Source organism: Erithacus rubecula (assembly GCF_903797595.1).
Source record: "Erithacus rubecula genome assembly, chromosome: 3".
Lineage (NCBI taxonomy): Eukaryota > Metazoa > Chordata > Aves > Passeriformes > Muscicapidae > Erithacus > Erithacus rubecula.
The window spans coordinates 110,010,978-110,028,548 of NC_136689.1; the positions used below are offsets into that span (position 1 = coordinate 110,010,978).

The 17,571-nt window shown below is 34.3% G+C and overlaps 1 protein-coding gene across 1 annotated transcript in view; it reads left to right on the forward strand.

Moving 5' to 3' along the window:
- The window catches only part of RP1 (RP1 axonemal microtubule associated), a gene marked incomplete at both ends in the record, with an annotated part of 160,715 nt that overhangs the window by 40,630 nt on the left and 102,514 nt on the right, over nt 1-17,571 (forward strand). Inside the window, 9 exon segments of the mRNA XM_079299550.1 lie at nt 151-181; nt 906-1,108; nt 3,460-3,538; nt 6,838-6,986; nt 9,199-9,353; nt 11,627-11,683; nt 11,685; nt 11,989-12,028; nt 16,075-16,238. Of these exon segments, the coding sequence (XP_079155676.1) occupies nt 151-181; nt 906-1,108; nt 3,460-3,538; nt 6,838-6,986; nt 9,199-9,353; nt 11,627-11,683; nt 11,685; nt 11,989-12,028; nt 16,075-16,238 (879 nt within the window).

A 17,571-nucleotide genomic window follows, 5' to 3' on the forward strand; every position in this document is an offset into this window, starting at 1 on the left:
CTATAAATTCCTGGCAGCAAGGATCCCCTCTTTTGGAGAGGGCTCTGTGTTCAGTGGTCCCACTGCTGAAAAATAGTGTTCCAGACATCTGATGTTTGTATATTCCACTTTGATTAAATTACTCAAAACTAAATTCCTTTACCCTAACAGAGTATGATGTTTCTCTATCTCCTGTGCAGAGGTATAATTTGATGTCTCTGCATGTATGTACATTTATCTTAAGGGTAGATGGAAGATCACTAGGTGCTGTTCTAAAGTAAAGCCTGTGTTTTACAAAATTATATTTGCTCAGCCATTAGAGCTGTGAAATTTATTCATGAAGTGCTACTGTGCTGCCATTGTCTCATTCACGCAGAGCATGCCTCAATCCAAATGATGGCACTGCATAAGGTTGGGCAAGGCTATATTGAGGTATTTTTGTTAAATTTTTTTGCAGTATTTAGTTGATATTTAAATTGAAGAAAGTTAATTTCCTGGTTTTTTAAAAATTTGAAATGAAAATTATCTGTATTCCCAGACATGTGACTCTGCTAATGATGTCCCAACACAAGGCATTGGAGGAGGAATTCTACTTGTTTCTAAATTTCAGGAACCAGAAATGTCAATTTAATGGTCATAGTTCTGCACCATAGCATCCTTACTCTGCTCCAGAATATGAACAAAGAATGTGACAATAGTATGTGCAAGAGATAACTTGTTCTTTTCCAGCTGATTCTTGTAGCTCAACTAATCAGCACATTTCTGGTCTAGACAAGAAACATAAATCAATCTTTTCAGACTACCTCACTTGCCATGAAAAAATACAGTCCCCCTGCTGTTATGGCCTCCTCATGTGCTGAAGTTACAACAGCACCTGGCAGTTTAATGTCAATTTTCATCTCCCACTAACATTCTGTATTTCACAGAGGAAATGAGAAATCCCCAAGGTGGTGAGTGTCCCCTTCCTTCAGATGATGAATGGAAAGAGTCAATACTGACAGGAAATGCAGGAACTGAACCAAGTGTTGCTCTTTGGATATATGGAGACAGAGGATTAACTGGACCAATAACTCTTGGCAAGGACAACAGGAAGCAGCTGTTTTTTCTCAGGCAGGAAGATGAATTTCAGGTAGCTAATGAAGGCTAAGAACATTATTTTAATAGGTACCTTTACAAGGATTTTCCTGATGTGTGAAAAAAAAATATTTACCACATAAAATGAATCTGTTTCTAATCTCCATCAATTCTGTGTTAAATCAGCTTGTTATTTACAGTAAGCAACAGAAGAAATAATCTTTCTTTTAAACCCCCTCCCTCATATAGAAGATCAAATGGGAAAACTGCAGAAATAAATTGATTTCTTTAAGGCAATTGATTTGAAACTAGTTTTTAAAACTATTCATTCTGAAACAAACCATGTCTGATATAAGACTTGCATATTGTTTAGGGATCTTTAGTAATTAAATTTTCAGGCATACAGTTTCCAAAGCATACTATAAAATGTATGCTGTGGAACTTCTTCAATTTAAGAAGAAAACCCATTTTAGAGCTGCCATGTTATAAGTGACTGAAATGCCAGAAATATTTACCTGTGGAATAACTAAAAGTCCAATGAAATCTGTGTGTTACCACGCTGTGAAAACACAAAGTTTCTGCTTTTATTTAAGAATAACCCCACCTCTATTTTAATAAGGAAATTATGTCTAGGCAGGCTGAGAGGAAGTTAGCAAAGGAGCTAAAATTTCTGTTCTGCTTAAATCCCTGTCTGACATGCATATAACACTGCTGTCTTCAGTAGCTAAGCAGAAGTTATATGTTTCATGGTTTTTTTCTGAACTCATCAACTCTTCTAATACAATCTTAGCAAAATCCAAGCTTGCTACTGTCAATGATATTAATAATAGTCTCTATGAATAGGGCATAGGCACAGAGATAAGCTACCATAATATTCATTTTCTAAGCATATAGGCTATAGATTATGATCCACAGGGAATCCTGTTCTTCTAATTAGTAAATAATTTATAAGCTATGTTGGATAATGGCATGTTTGCAAAGTTAATCCATATGTTCAGAAGAGATGGACCAATTTTTCTTCTCTAAAATGGATGCGGCCCATTATGGCAGTGTGGTGCAGATATTGATCTTGTGAGAGAGCAGGATCTTTCTCTCTGCACCTGGGACTACTCCTAGGATGTTTTTACATCACATTGACACTATAGCTTTCAGGCATGAAACAGCAAATGTCACTGAAGTGTTTTTCACTCTTTAGTCTGCAGTGGATAAATCCACAAAGAAAAAGCCAATGAGTAAGAGCTCTTTCTTCTCCCTTTCCCTTTAAACTTTATCCTGTTTAGCAGGATAGGTCTTGAAATGAGGATAGGAATTTAAGACATAAAAAAGTTACATCTTCTTCTTCTTCTTACCATTTCTGTCTTTGAACTTTTATGTTTTCACTGATATATTCTAGAATAGAGGATACTAAATTTTATTTTTAAAGAAATCAACTCAATCATAGCTCTGGCCAGGAGTTCTAGGGAAAAGTGGCTTCTGAAAGGCTGTAATAATCCAGCAATTAGGAATCAGTTTAAAGTTCTTTAACCCTTCATTTATCAGCAACATGTGCAACTGTGAAAAGTTTGAGTAGAGCTAACTTAAGAATTGAAAACCATTTATATCTGGCCTTCTCTTTCTTACCTTACCTTACCCATGTGAGTTTTCATTGACTGTTTAATTGTTCCTGAGACTGTGCATGAGAAAAATCAAGACTACCAGAGTGTTTCTTCTGAAAGACTTATGCTTGTTTTAGGCAGAAAACACTATTGCATTCTGACTCAGTCTACTACATTTTGTTTTGTGTTGTGTTGATACATTAAATTATGTGCAATCCTTTTTCTTTAACTAAAAGTCTGTAGAGGGATTTATTAGAATAAGCAGATGACACATGTGTATATATATAATAGATGTTATATGAACAGCAGCCCTGTGAATGAGAAGCCCATATCCCATATTACTTGAGAAGTAGGTTTGTGAAATGGGGGGAAAGACAACACCTGTTTTTTTTCACATTCAAGTTGAGTATATGCCCATACTTTACTACTGCTTTAATTCCAAAGTCTCCAGGTTACCTCCAATAAAAATACTTTTAGAGGGGAATATTATGCAGCATAAACAAGAATGTGACTTGGCAGGGCAAAGCAAAGCTATTTTCTTAAGCCAATGGAAAAGAAGGAAACTATACTGTCACATTGCAAGCCTTGTGTCCACATTTCTTTGGTTAATGGAATTGAGGTTGATGTAACAAGTATACCAAAACAAATAACATGTGAAACCCACAGATTCAGTCTCAAACAACCATTGTGAAATTTCAGTGTGCATTTCACTGTTCAGGAAATCCAGAGTTAAAGTTTTTTTGCTTTTAGACATCTTTGACTAAAGCATGGCAAAGCTGTGAATATAACATAAAGTTTTCTTACATTAAAGCACAATAAGCCAAAAGCTGATACAGGAAATGAGGTAATTCTGACCTCTAAAGTTCCTAGAGTGCTTTCTGTTAGTGAATGTAAAGAATAAGTGGATAGTATACTAGTAGGTATTTCTAAGAGAACGAGAATAATTTTGTACAATGTAAATAGCTTTTTGGATGTAAATGGTGGAAAGGATTATGCTGTTACCAATCTTTTATGAATGAAATTATTTTTTGAGAAATAGCATAATAACACACTTAATCTTCCTTTTATAAAGATATATTACAAAGAATCTGGAATTATTTATGCTTGATTTAAATAGTGGTTAAACTTCAAACGAACCCTAGATAAGTGAGGCTTCATTTAAAATTTGAAGATAGGGCTGCATAGAGTAGTTTTTGTAAATAAGAATGCACATAATGCTTGAAAGTGCAAATGAATGCAAATCATAGTCAGAAAGCAAAGATAGCATCAGTGACTTCTGAAGGTTTGCAGATGTTCAGCTTTTGGGAGCTATTCTTTAAGGTCTCCAAAATTTTATATTCTGCATGTTGGCATCTTAGGGTTTATGGTCATCTAACTGTGCAGATTTGTTATTTGAAGTCAGAGGAAGCAATTTTTTTAGAGGATGTAGTTTTGTATTGCTCATTGCTCTAATGAACAGCCATCACCCACTTTTTTTACTCTTGAAACTTTGAAGAGTCCAAATACCTGCTGAATCACTCTCCTGGCAAGCACTGTAACCCCAGTAGGCTGTAATCTGGTCACACTGGGGCTCAGACAGTAATCTGTTTAGTCAAATACAGAAGCAATGTGTTTTCTGAATCTTGTAACCTCAAATCTCACTTGATTCAGGTTAAAATAAACAGTATTGGGAATATCTACAAGGTAAGAATTGAACTTGATGGATTACCAAATGAACAACCTGAGTGGAATTTACAAAGGGTGAGACTTATGATTATTTTGTTCCCATTTTATTAATTTTTATGTGAACTAAAGATCCATATTTCATAAATACTTAGGTTTATGAATCAAAAAATGCTGATTGGAATAAGTTCTTGCTGAATTGTGTTCTTATATTGCTTTAGAGATGACAAAAACACTGATACAGTTAATCTCCTAAAGGATGGAAATATGCACAATTATTTTGCAATTGTTTCTAATTCCTGCAGACAGAAATTTTATTGTATTGATGTGTTTGAACAAATTTTGCTTTGTGAAGATTTGCCATACTCTTTGGTGTTTCTGTAATCTTCAGTGTTAGGGAGATCCTACCTTTAAATTCCAGCTCTGAAAAATTGAAAATGGTGGAGCAACAATCATTCCATGACAACAATTTGCAAGGAATGAACAAAGTTTACTGAAAGGTAAACTAAGTATGTTACAACAAGCCACACCATTCCTCAGAATTATGAATATTTTCAGGGAAAAAAGGCTTCTGGGTTTCTTTCAATTTGGTGAAATAATTCTTCTTTTGTTTCATTATAATTCTTTTTTTCTCTCAATATTTAGGACTGTTCATCAGACTAAATTTGTTCTAAATGCTTGCTAAGGCTGACACTCATGTAAAATTTATTCCAGAACTGGGATACCAAGTATTTGTCTATTCCTTGCATTGAATTTGAAAAGGAAACAAGTTTATTATTTTTCATTTGAGTAATCTTAAAAAGCTTGATTTAGATGATCAGAATTAGTCAATAATAGCCGATTTTTACATTAGCCCAGAGATCTTAACTGAGACTGCAGTAAAACTGAATGTGAGTATAAATATTTCAGTTGCTCAAATGATTGCAGGAATCCTACAGACTGGTTGCTACAAAATATTGCTTTAACATATTGTTCCAAATTTCATAGGGTAAGCCAGGGATTTCAAAAACTTCATTTCACAACGAGAAATAAATCATTTTGAAAGCTGTGTTTTTCTGAAAAAGCAGTTAATATATGCAATTGTTATGAATCAGCATGGGGGCTCTGCCAATAACTATTAGAGATTAGGAATCAGTGCTGCCAAAGTATTCCATGTTAGAATAAATACATGCTTTGGTGTTGAAAGCAGTGTTAATTTTACTTTAAATAATATTTTATTGGAAAAGTGAGATAAAGACATCTATTGCCCTGATTCCCTAAGTATTAGAATTTGGATGTGAGTACTTGTTTTCATAATTTTGTTTGCAAGGCTTATGCATATTATATGCACACTCAAAAAGGCAGCTGCAGAAAGAAAATTTTTGATTTCCTTTTGCTAGTCAAGACCCCTGGAAAACCCCTGTAGTAAGTATTGTAATTCAAGACAAACAAAACCTGCCTTCATAAAAGAGAAAAAAGAGTGCTGTAATTATAGGAAACAAGTAAGGCAGCTGTCTCACCACATAGCAGCAAATAACTCTAGAAATTGGAATTCTAGCCATCTTAAGAATATATTGATGGTGACGGTACACAGGTTGTTTTTCATTTTGCTGTAGAAGAGCCAAAGATTATAAAAATTAATTTAAGATTCCAATGTATTCTCTGCTTGTCAAAGTTCAGAAGGATGTAGATGATGAGTTTCGTCCTGTTTTCATTCTAAAATAAAAAAATCTGTGTTGTCCATTTTTTCACACCTTCCAAAAGCTCAGTGTCATGTAACAGCAGCTACCAGAAGTCTTCAGTCTTCAGTTCTTCAAGCAGTGCTACATAGAGGTGGTTTAATCACTGAAACCAGACTTGGTGACATTTCAAATGGCAAACTCACAGGTTTCAACTACAGATTTGTTTGTTGCATAGTAGTGGCCAAAAAAAAAAAAAAAATTCATACTGGAATTTTGTATGTCATATTTACTGACTGTGTTACTGTTTTCTGAGGTAGAAAAAAAAAAAAAGATATATACAGAAACATCTTTTGCTGTTGAGAAGCAAAACTCTGGAACTGAGTTGGAATTGCTTCTACTTCAGGTGATGCTGCAACATCTAAAGAGCAAGAAAACACTGAATTTTCCAGCAAACACATGATTATCAAAGAATCATGATGATAGAGAATTTCTATGTGAACTTCCAGTAGTGGAAGCTGGAAAATCTATCTATCTATCTATCTATCTATCTATCTATCTATCTATCTATCTATCTATCTATCTATCTATCTATCTATCTATCTATCTATCTATCTATCTATCTATCTATCTATCTATCCATGTGTGTACAGTAATTTATATATTGGCTATCTGTCTTTCAGTATTAATACCAGCTTAATTGTGGTCCTAGCAATCTTAAAAGCAAATAGTTTGATTCCTGGAGAGTATCTTCCAGAAAACAAGTTGTAGATCAGACTTACTATCATTGTTATCATTAAGCTATTATGAATAAAATTAATTGTGGTTACATATGACTTACATTTTCTTCTTTTGGTTATTTTTGGAAGTTGTTTTCTACCATGTGTACTTCCACACTGGTGTCTTGGAGCAAGCTGATACAGGCTCTGCAGTTTATTTGTGTATCAATGGAAAAAGAGGAGATTCTGGCCTAAGACTTCTTAAAACTGATATACCAGTGACATTTCAGAGAGGAATGGTAAGTCTGAAAAACAACTATATACAGGTTATACTAGCTCCTAATAATAATAATAATGGAGCAAACCACATAAATTTAGCAAAATAACTTTTAAGAACTAAGGAAAATATTCTTCTACTGACCCAGGAATTAATAGGATGAGTGAAGACTTAGACAGGAAAAGGGAAAGAAAAATTATTTGAGGGCCTCACCCTCAGATGCTGAGAAGAGCTGCCTATGAATTTAAAACATATTGTTTTAAAGTGTGATGAGTTACAGTTGGCTGTAAAGAGTGTACAGAAATTGTTCCATGATTTCAGATCTTAGTAGATCTGTTTGTAATGAATTTCTTATAATGTATAATAGTAAAATATTGTAAATTATACAGGAGAGTAAAGTAATTTTTCTTTCAAATGATTACCTCCTAACTCTTCCAAAAGTAAAAGATGTATTGTCCTAATTTTCTGCAGTATGGTTGAATTTTAGCAACTACTGAATTTAATATTATCTCTGTCACTAGCCTTCTTGTGACCTTGTATTGAGCCTGTTTCTTTGTGATCTATTGAGGATTAACACTTGTATGTATAACCAATGGTATCAAGCTGTTAGTGCAACACATAATTGCAAAATGAAAAGCAGTACCTAAAGTGCTAAAAATAGCCATAACCCACTGGGAAACTTTAAATATATCTATACTAATTTTAAAATATATATTTTATGCTGTTGCTAATGTATGAGAGATAAAGTTCTATTCAAATTCAAATGCAGAATTTAAGTGGAATTTTCTGGGGGCATTATTCTAGTCAAATTGATAGTCAGTTCAGCATATTATTTACACAGGGGCTAAGGGGAATGGTTCAAAGTACACTTTGTTATGGAAATGGGTGAATAAGACACTGGGACAGGGATATATCATTTTATGGCAGAGATAGTGGAATGCTGACTTGAGGAACTTGATTTCATCCCTGCCACAGATATTCTGCATTATGTTGGGCAAATTGCTTAAAATAAAACTTTCCTGAGTGACCGTGTTTTTCATGCTTGTGCCTTGCTGCATAACCAGTTTAACTTTTCTGATTAACCATAGCTGTAACAGAGTTCAAATACAATTTTGCTCTGCACCTAGTAAGCTCTTTGAAATGCTAAATATTTCAGTAAATTAACCCTTTTCTTTCTCAGTTGCGCATCCACACCACTTTGACAGCTTTTGGCAGCAAACTCCATGCTTTAACTGTGTAGGTAAATTGAAATATTATGCAGATGGCCTTTCAAAAAAGAGATTAAGCAGTTGCAGAAAACCAGGGTGCTATGGGAGAAGTGCAAAGGTGAAGTCACTGGGGAAATCAGTTCCATTTCACTGAGCTCTTTGGGTGGTTGCAGTAAATAATGCATAGAGTCATAAAGATAATGAAGATAAAAAGAGATACTGAAAATCCGTCATCCTCCTGAGCACACTTTGAGGCAGGAATCTTTTAGAAAGACTAGCTTGTGATCATATATTATCTATACACAAGGGATAAGTAATCTTGCACAGGCAGTCTCAATTCTGCCATTTGCTGAGGACTAAGAACTTTACAGTTAAGATTTTTCCAGTGTATTTCCACCCTTCATTTTTCTTTTTGCTAAGAAGAATGATCTGGATCATTACACTTAGAGAAAGAAAGCTGTATGCTTTTTACTGGGACAGAAATTATCGACCTGAACCTGATCAGCTCCATGCTTATATGAAAACAATATTTTCCAACTACAAGCACAGGCCTAAATGAATAGCAAGGGGAGAATGGCATGCCAGATTTCAGTTTCTTTCAGTAGAATAAAATGTAAGTAGAGGAGGTGAAACCACAAAGAGAAAATTATGAGAAGGTCTGTTTTAAAGTGATATCAACAAAAGAAATAATAGCTTCAAGTCTTTCTTACTTAGAGAAATGTAAATGGCAAGGTATTGAAACAATACTAAATGGCTGTATGCAGCATTTAAGATGATGGCTGTAAAAGCCCAGTTTATTTAGGATTATTACTGCATCCTGATTTTGACTGTGTTTTCTTATTTTCTGTGACACTTCATCAAAAGACATTTAACTTTTCAGATCCGAACTCATTGAGTACAGTCCAACTATCATCAAAACCAGTTGAAATCTTTGTACATTATGGGAGTTGATCAGGCTTTTAACTTCAGTTTTTGGAGTGCCTTATTGGTAGCAAACTGCAGAGTGCTGTCTCCTCTGTCTTCCAGGTCAGTGTTTTTGAAGTGGAAGCTGTATCCCTTGGGAAGCTGCAGAAGGTGCTGTTGCACTGTGAGGCCAGTACCAAGTCCCAGCGTTGGTACTGTGATAAAGTCATTGTCAGAGAAGCTGAGAACAACTCAAAATACGTTTTCAATTGTGAAAGGTACTTTTTTACAACAATATTCTTAAGTATTCTTCAATATTTATTGGTAAAAATATCAATCGATGTGCTAATTGTGACTTTTTCAGTCAAAGACATGTTTTGATTATTTCACAGTTTCATAAAATCCACAAAATGTGTTGTTCCAGAACAGATTGCTTGAATTAATGTTCTGTATGGTCTGTAGCAAAGGTTAAACACTTATATTGAGTCTGTATTACTAGATTTTAGAGTACAGCCTTATCTTACAGTATCAGTGCTGTAAGCATGATTTACCTTTCAGGGAGGAAAGATAAAGCACCTGAAATGTTCTAAATTAAGTATATTTCTGAATGGGAAGGAAACCAGGTTTTTCATCTAGGACATTATGATTCCAGCATTCACTCTCTTTACAGCATGGCCAGAGAGACAAATATGATGCCCAGAACTATTTTGTATAGGTTCCATTTAAGTTAGTAAATGAACATCTTAAAAGTCATTTGATAAATACTTAATTTTGCCTTTTTAGAAAAATATGATAATCCCACATTTGGAGTTTCCAGTCTCTCTCAAGAGTATATGCATGACTCAAGAGAAATAAAGTGAAGAGAAACAATATGACTGTGTGACAAGGCACTATAACAAATAATTTTTAATTAATAATATTTAATAAATGCACATTGACTGATTATTTTGTCTGGATTTTAACGAATATGTTGCATAACCTTGAGCAGTTTCTTGCAATTCTTGGTGTTACATCCTTAAAAACAGGAATAAAGGTGTTTTCTCACCTTGATTGCCTCTAAATGTCAGATTTTTCTTCAACCAGTAAGATGCTTATAAATAGTAATGTAAAAGTGAATATTTCTCAGAGTAGATTTGGATGCAGACCAGCTGTTTTTGCTAGCTGTTTTTGCTACCTTTCTAAAAAAATATAGGTGAAATTTTCTTTGTGTCATAGCCAGCTCTAGTGAGCAAGATGTCTTAGGAACAGCGAATGGCAGGACACTTTGCTGTGTTAATTCTGTGAGAATTAACACCAGATGTTTATTAATCTGTGATAGTGTTAAAAAGAACAAGTGTTTCTTTTTTTAATGTCTAACTCCTCTACAAGGAAACGTTTCAACTGGAAAGGGATTAAAATAAATCAGTGGTGAGGATCAGGTGTAACTTCCATGTTTGCCAAAATGTACCTGTGCCCTATTCAAGAAGGGAGAAGGTTTTTGCTTTTCAGAAATCTAGTTCATTAATCTTCAGCCTCACATTTATTTTATTTTACCCAGCTATTTTCTGATCTAGGACATGAAAAAGTTCTTTCTTCTCATTTAACCAAGGGAACATGAGCATTTATCTGCCTTAAAAACCTGATACTAGTTTCTGAATATCTAACAGCTTCTACTCTATTTCAATGATACAGTGTTTATTAGTTGCTGATACCTTTTAGTATCTAGGAGTACGGAACATACTTGTGTCATCAGTTTTTAGCAGAAGTGATAGAAATAAGTAGTTTAGTAAGAGAAAATTTATTTCTTAGGGAGTACCTCATATGAATTTTCAAGACAAAAAATAGGAAACTTTGTAAGTTGCTCTGGATTTTTCTTGCCCAGCTTGCAGTGGAATCCCAATAGGCTTCATAGGAGACTGATTGACTTAGGTCATTCCTGGACAGTCCATGGAAGTGGACTGAGGAAATAAAAAACTACAGCCCAGATGATTGTTGCATTTCTTCTCTGGTAAAAAAAGAGTTGATTTTTTTACCAAGCAAGAGGAAACAAAAGCTGTTGGTAATCCATATTCTGAATGAAAAATTTTCAAAATTATACATTGGCTAGGATAACATGACTAGGAAACCTAAACCTGTCCTCAATTTATAGGAGGAATATGAAAGAGAAGTGATTGGTTTCATCTTTGTTTTTAACACTGAACTGTAGTTTTAAGAATATTGCAATAGATACATAGAAATTATACTTCTTAATCCATAGTTCTGAAAAAAATGATCTGTGCTGTATTCTTCTTTTTACCTATAGAAACAAGTACTGTAGTACCATATGAATCTCTTAATCTGATAGAAGTGTATTTCACACCTACATAGCTCTTACTTTTGCACAAAAGAAGTTTCTTTGTTGAGTCAGATAATTTCTACTGTAACATAAATCAAATACTAAAATTTTAGGAGTAGACACTCTTTGCTGTTAGGTGTATTCAGTATAAAAATCAGATATGGACCATTCAGTTATATGGTAATATAAATAAAAATTGATTTCTACCTGCTTTCTTATTTTCTTTCTTATTCTTAGGTGGCTTCCATTTATGTGTCAAAGTATAATCCATTCAGAAATTGAGCTGTACCCTCAAGGTAATATTTTTTAACTTTTTATGGAAGGAAGAACAATAATTAGTAACCCTTTTCCTCTGATGAAATCTGGGCAGATTTTATGCTGTAAATATCAGAGTTAACTGATATTGCATATTGCTTTGCTATATTTCTGAGAGAATATGTTTTATATAGGTGATAGTGAGGAAGTAAGAAGGGAATGAATGAGAAAGAGTTTTCTTATATTGGCTAGAAAAACTGAATGTCTTTTTGATATCTTCTTCCAAACATTTTCTGTAATATTAAAGGAAATATCCTAGATTAATGGATTTTTGTTTTGCATAGTTTAAAAAAAATCAGCAGCTGAAAATGCAAGAAGCAAATGGTAAATGCTGCTCTTGTTTTCTGATTTTAATGAAGACTGTTTCTGTTTCAAAACTAATTGCTTTGCACATTTGTTGCCATTTGTATTTATTTTAAAACATTAATTATTGCACGCTATCTGAATATTTCTGTAAACTCTGAACTTCACATTTTAATTTAATAAATAGCTTTTTTATGCTTTCTTTTTATTCTGTTATTTTTCTTTCCATAATATTATTTTTCCCTCTGCTTCTTTGAAAAATTACTATTTTTCTAGTACTTACTGGTGATGTATCTTAATTTCAGTCTTTTTGTTGTTAACATTTTAAACATGATTCTTTTTCCTGCCCTATATATAGTTTTGTTCTCAACAATAGTTTTTAATTTTCTGTTTTAATTGTGAATTCATATTTGTTCAGGTTGACTTTTCTGTCCTGGCAACCAGAGCAGATTAATTTCTTAATAACACATTAGAATTTCTCAGCTATGAGAAGTGCTTCCTGCTGTATGATGAACACTGACCTAGAAGGTGTTGTGAGAAAGTCTGAAAATGTTTATTCAGAATTTGTTGTATTGATCAAAATATCAATGAAGACCCAAATACCTTGTACTAAACTTTGTTCCTATGGTACGTAGTTAACTTTATTTTTTTTCACCAGTTATTTTAGAAAACATATTAAAATCCTATCCTGTTACAGATTTTCTTTTGAGTCACAAGTATCTTTGTCCTTCTTGCTTTCTATGCCTTTTTTAGCAGGCAGTATTTTGCTCTCTGTTCATCACTCTTTGTGCTTTTTCTGTTCCTCACACCTCACTTTTGCATGGCCTGCCCTGAGAGATGCTCCTTTCCTTAATTCAAATTGTTCTGCTCAGTCCTTTCTGCACCTACAGCTGGGCTGTGTCATTTCAGCTGTGCAAAAGTCTCAGTCAGAGTGAGGCAGCCAAAAGTGTCTGCCTGTAATGGCCTCTTATTTGGGGCACTTGGTAAAACATGATCAGTGGGAGAGACTTGAAATTGTGTATCCTACACCTAGAGGGACTGCTCCAATTCCTGGTTTAGTGGTTGATTGGGGGTTTGTTCACTTACCTTTTTTTCCCCCATGAGCTGTTCTTTCACATTTTCTTTCTGTATAACTTTTTTTTACAAAACAGAATTATTTTCCTAGAAAGTAGATCTTTCTAGTGTATTGTAATGTTTCTAATAATATAGAAAATTAGAAAAAAAAAAAAAGAAGAAAAAAAAGACAAAAAAAAGAACCAAAAGAATATGTATAGAAAGTGGTAAGATACCACTTTCTGATGCCCCCAAAACTTCAGGTGATAGGTTGCCCATTTCCTCTTTGTATGCTAAAAGAAAGTTTTGTCATAACACCTTTATCTATATTCTTTCCCTCTGAGTGTGTTCCTCATCAGTCTTTAATTAACTATTGGTACTCTACCTCATCAGAATAACCCAGCTTTTTATGCCAACAAAAATTTTGGTTTTGTACTTCTTACTGTTTCCCTTTTCTATTTGGAAGCATGCAGTGCAGTGAGGATTTCTGGCATTAGAAAAATTAGAAATTTAAGGACTCTTTTCCTATACCCACATTGTTTTTTGAACACAAGTCTTTCTATTTCCAGAAAAAAGGAACAAGCCTCAAAGTCAATATAGAGGCATTCAAAACAAAGCTCTTTTAAACGATGTTTTCAGGGAAGTTTGATTTCCTACTTTACCTTCAGAGGGGTAGTTGTGTGCCAAGAATTTATAGATACTAAGCTTATACCTGGGAGGTAGGAGCTGAACTAGATAGAAAATACAGCCTCAAAAGTAGCAACTGCATAATTTCAGAGCCCTATTGCTTAACAAAAGATAGACTTTGAGAGGTTGATACAATAGAAAGGGCCATCAATGCCACTGGAAGCTCAACTAATCAATGAATATGTCAAAAAGAAATATGTTTTACCTGCTTTAAAATGAGTGTTTCTGAATGATGTTTGAAATTTTAGGAGGAGTAGTGGTTTTACCTCTTGTATGCACCATTCTTCATAAGCCCTTGTAAATGGAATTGTCTTTGTTTTCCAGTCAAATGATTCAAATGAACTTTATCTTTAGGAAATAAGCATTATATTGTTTGAAAATGGAAAAGGCTGAATTTTTTGCAAAAAAACTTTTTCTGTAGGGGAGGGAGCCCTTGCCTGATGCTGTTTGTTTCCATCATCAGTGTATAGATGTTTTTGACTCTTCTAATTCATGTTTATCCTTTTGTTTTCTGATGCGATGGTTCTTTTGTCAAGGAAGTGAGTCTATAGAGAAAGCTGTGAAGATGCAGATTTTCAAAGGCACAAAAGAATTTCTCACAAACTGGAGTCTGACAATTCTTAATGAAAATTGGATGGTTCACTTCCTTTATGGAATTGTAGAATAATTTGGGTTGGAAGAAATCTTAAAGGATATCCCTGACATGGATGGGGACATCTTCCGCTGGATAGGGTTTCTCAAAGTCCCATCCAGCCTGGCTTCAATCACTTCCAGAGATGGGACATCCACAGCTTCTTCAGGCAACCTATTTCAGTGTCTTACAATCCTTACAGTAAAAAAAAAAAAAAAAAAAAAAAAAAAAAAAGAAATTCTTCATGTCTTATCTAAATCTACCCTGTTTCACTTTAAAACCATTCCCCTTTGGCATATCACTACATGTCCTTGTAAAAAGTCTTTGTTTTTCTTTTAAGCACCTTAATATATTGAAAGGCTGTCAATATAATCTACCTGCCTGAAACCCTCTCTTCTCCAAGCTGAACAACCTTTTGTTGTTCACATTAGAGTTGCTCCAGCCCCCAGACATTTCCATGGCCCTTGTCTGTGCCTGTTTCACTAGATCCACATCCTTTTGTTGGGGAACCCAGGGCTGGATGCATTCCCCCAGGTGGGGTCTCATCAGCAGCAGAGCTCAAAGGGATAATTTCTTCCCCCAGTCTCTGGGCCAGGTTTGATTGGACAGAACAAACAAGCTGTTGCTGCTTTTTGAATCTCTAGCTGCATATTTATGTTCATTTAAAATTCTATCACCTTCCCAAACCAGACATCAGCCAGACCTCTAAAGACTTGGAGAACAGGAAATCAAACTTCCTGCTCCAGTTCAATTTTTGTGGGGCAAATTACTGAGTGATAATGAGGCTGGCCCAAGATAAATACTTCTGTCAGACAACAGATTTAAATCATGCAGGCATTACCAGACAGCTTTCTACTAAGAAAACTGCAGTGTAGGCTATGGCATTTATTTATAAGATGACTGTGGGCTGGTATTTCATTTGTTGTTTTCCATGAACAGAATGAATTTAAGTTGCTATGTGGAACTTGTATCACACAGACAAAAGCTGCAATCAATGAGGGGTGGAGAAGTGTGCAATCCCATATTTTCAGATGTAGAAATGCATTTTACAATTATGAATTGTTCTTTTTTAAAATAAGATTTATATTAAGCTGCTTTTGAATATTTAAATAATGTATACATTGTATGGGAGCTGAGATGACAATTTAGTGTCAGGGAGCTTTATAAAAAATCATTTTCTAATGACTTTTAATCTAGTTCAGAATTTTATGCAAAATCATTTTTTTAATACTGATTTCAATACCATGCTCCCATCCAGGCAAATGGAACTCTCTTGATGTATCATTTCAATCTAAAATAAGAGTAAATTGTACTTAATTGGGATGCTTTGACATTGTTCCTGTTTCTTGATTATACTGTTGAACATAATCCAAATTCTGAGTGGTGGTCTGATTCTGTGTTGGCACTTGAGGTTACCACTAGAAATCTCACTTATCTCTGTGCTCATATTTCTGGCTTTAGTGCAGTGTAAACCTGCTTGGTCTTTGATCCATCACTCACTTAAGATGAGTTTGAATGATATAGTATTTGGCCAATCCTCTGTTGCCTCTCCCAGCATCATTACCTTTAAGGTATATTATAGTCAGGGTCCTTGGGTCAAACTATGCTTTCATTTAAATCTTTCAATTAAACTGCTTTGTATAAGTAACCTTTTTTAAAAGCTTTTTTTTTTTTTTTTTTTTTTTTTTTTCTGCAGAAGGAGACTGGAAGATAACTGTAGCCACTGGGGATTTTGAAACAGCTGGCACAACAGCAACAGTATTCCTTTATGCTTATGGAGGAAACAAAACTTCTGGTCCTATTATTTTGGGATCTGGGAAACAGCAGCTGTTTAATCCCAACAATGAAGATACATTTAAGGTATAATATGGCTGTTATAGAAACACCAGAGAATTCAAAACATATGGAAAGTGACTTTTCTCAAAAATAGATATTGGAGGTAATAAAAAAGATTCAAAGAAACATGTAAGGATGATTAAGTATTTCTGAGGGAGTGGTCATTTTTATGACCATGAATTTTGAATTAGGAAATGTGTTCACAACTGCATGGGGCAGAGTGTATCTCAGAATGTGCTTTATACTTGCATCTTCTTGATGTACCAGTTTACACTAGATACTCATTTGAAGAAGTAAAAAGAACTTTCTCTGCATTTGTGTTAAATAGTCTTGGTTATGGTTTGTGTTGCATATCCATCTTCAGAAGGGTCCACTCTAAATTCTTCCACAAACTTCCTCAGACTTCCACTGAAAGCACACTCTTGTGTGAACTTTTTCTTGGAAAAATAAGAAGGAAAGGGGTGGGGTGTGTGGCTAGAAACTAGAGGTAAAACACGTAGATTAAGTTAATTCATGGGATTTAAACTAGTGCTGTCCTGTTTCTCCAAACAAATGGAGATATTTCTTTATGCTGACAAAAAAGTCTTTGAGATGTGCTTCAGAAACATGACATTACTCAGGACTTTCTCAAGATCCTGTAATTCCAGTAATTTTCTCTAGTTCATGCAACTCCTTGGTCAGGACTGTGCCTACAGTAGTTAAATCTGTGATATGTCACTTAGATTAAATAATTCATGCCTAATGAACAGATGATGGGGAATCAGTGACAGATGGGACAGAAAGTATCTTTTGATATCTAAATCAGCCAGACAAAAAATTTCTAGCACAGTTTTTTTAAAGGAAGTGTTAACTGATGCAGAGTGCTGGAAGGGATCAACATAATATAGTGGAAACAAATAAAACACAGCCATGCCTCACAAAAACAATCAAAATACCATATAGTTTCAAAATCCCTGTACTCACACATGCAACCATAAGAAACACAGAGAAATGGCCCACAAAAAGAGAATGAGACTAAACTGTATTGAATTGTCCTAATAAAAATCAAGAATAGTAGTCTGATAGAAAGCACAGTTAACTGTGTAGTAACTTAAAAGTACACAGTGAATATTCAATAAAGTTAAAAATAAAAAAAAAGAAAGTTAGTAAAACTTGAATAAATCAGCTGGTGCTCCTTTATAGCCTTCTCCTCCTGAGATTTCATTCTAGAACTTAATTTTATTGTTGCTTCTATTGCTTTATATAGCAAGTGTAACTTCATTAGCCTTGGCTATCTCTGATTAATGTTTGCATAAATGAAATTAAAAACTTGCCAGAGTCCATTGTAATGCAGGTATAATGTAACAATGCTATTACC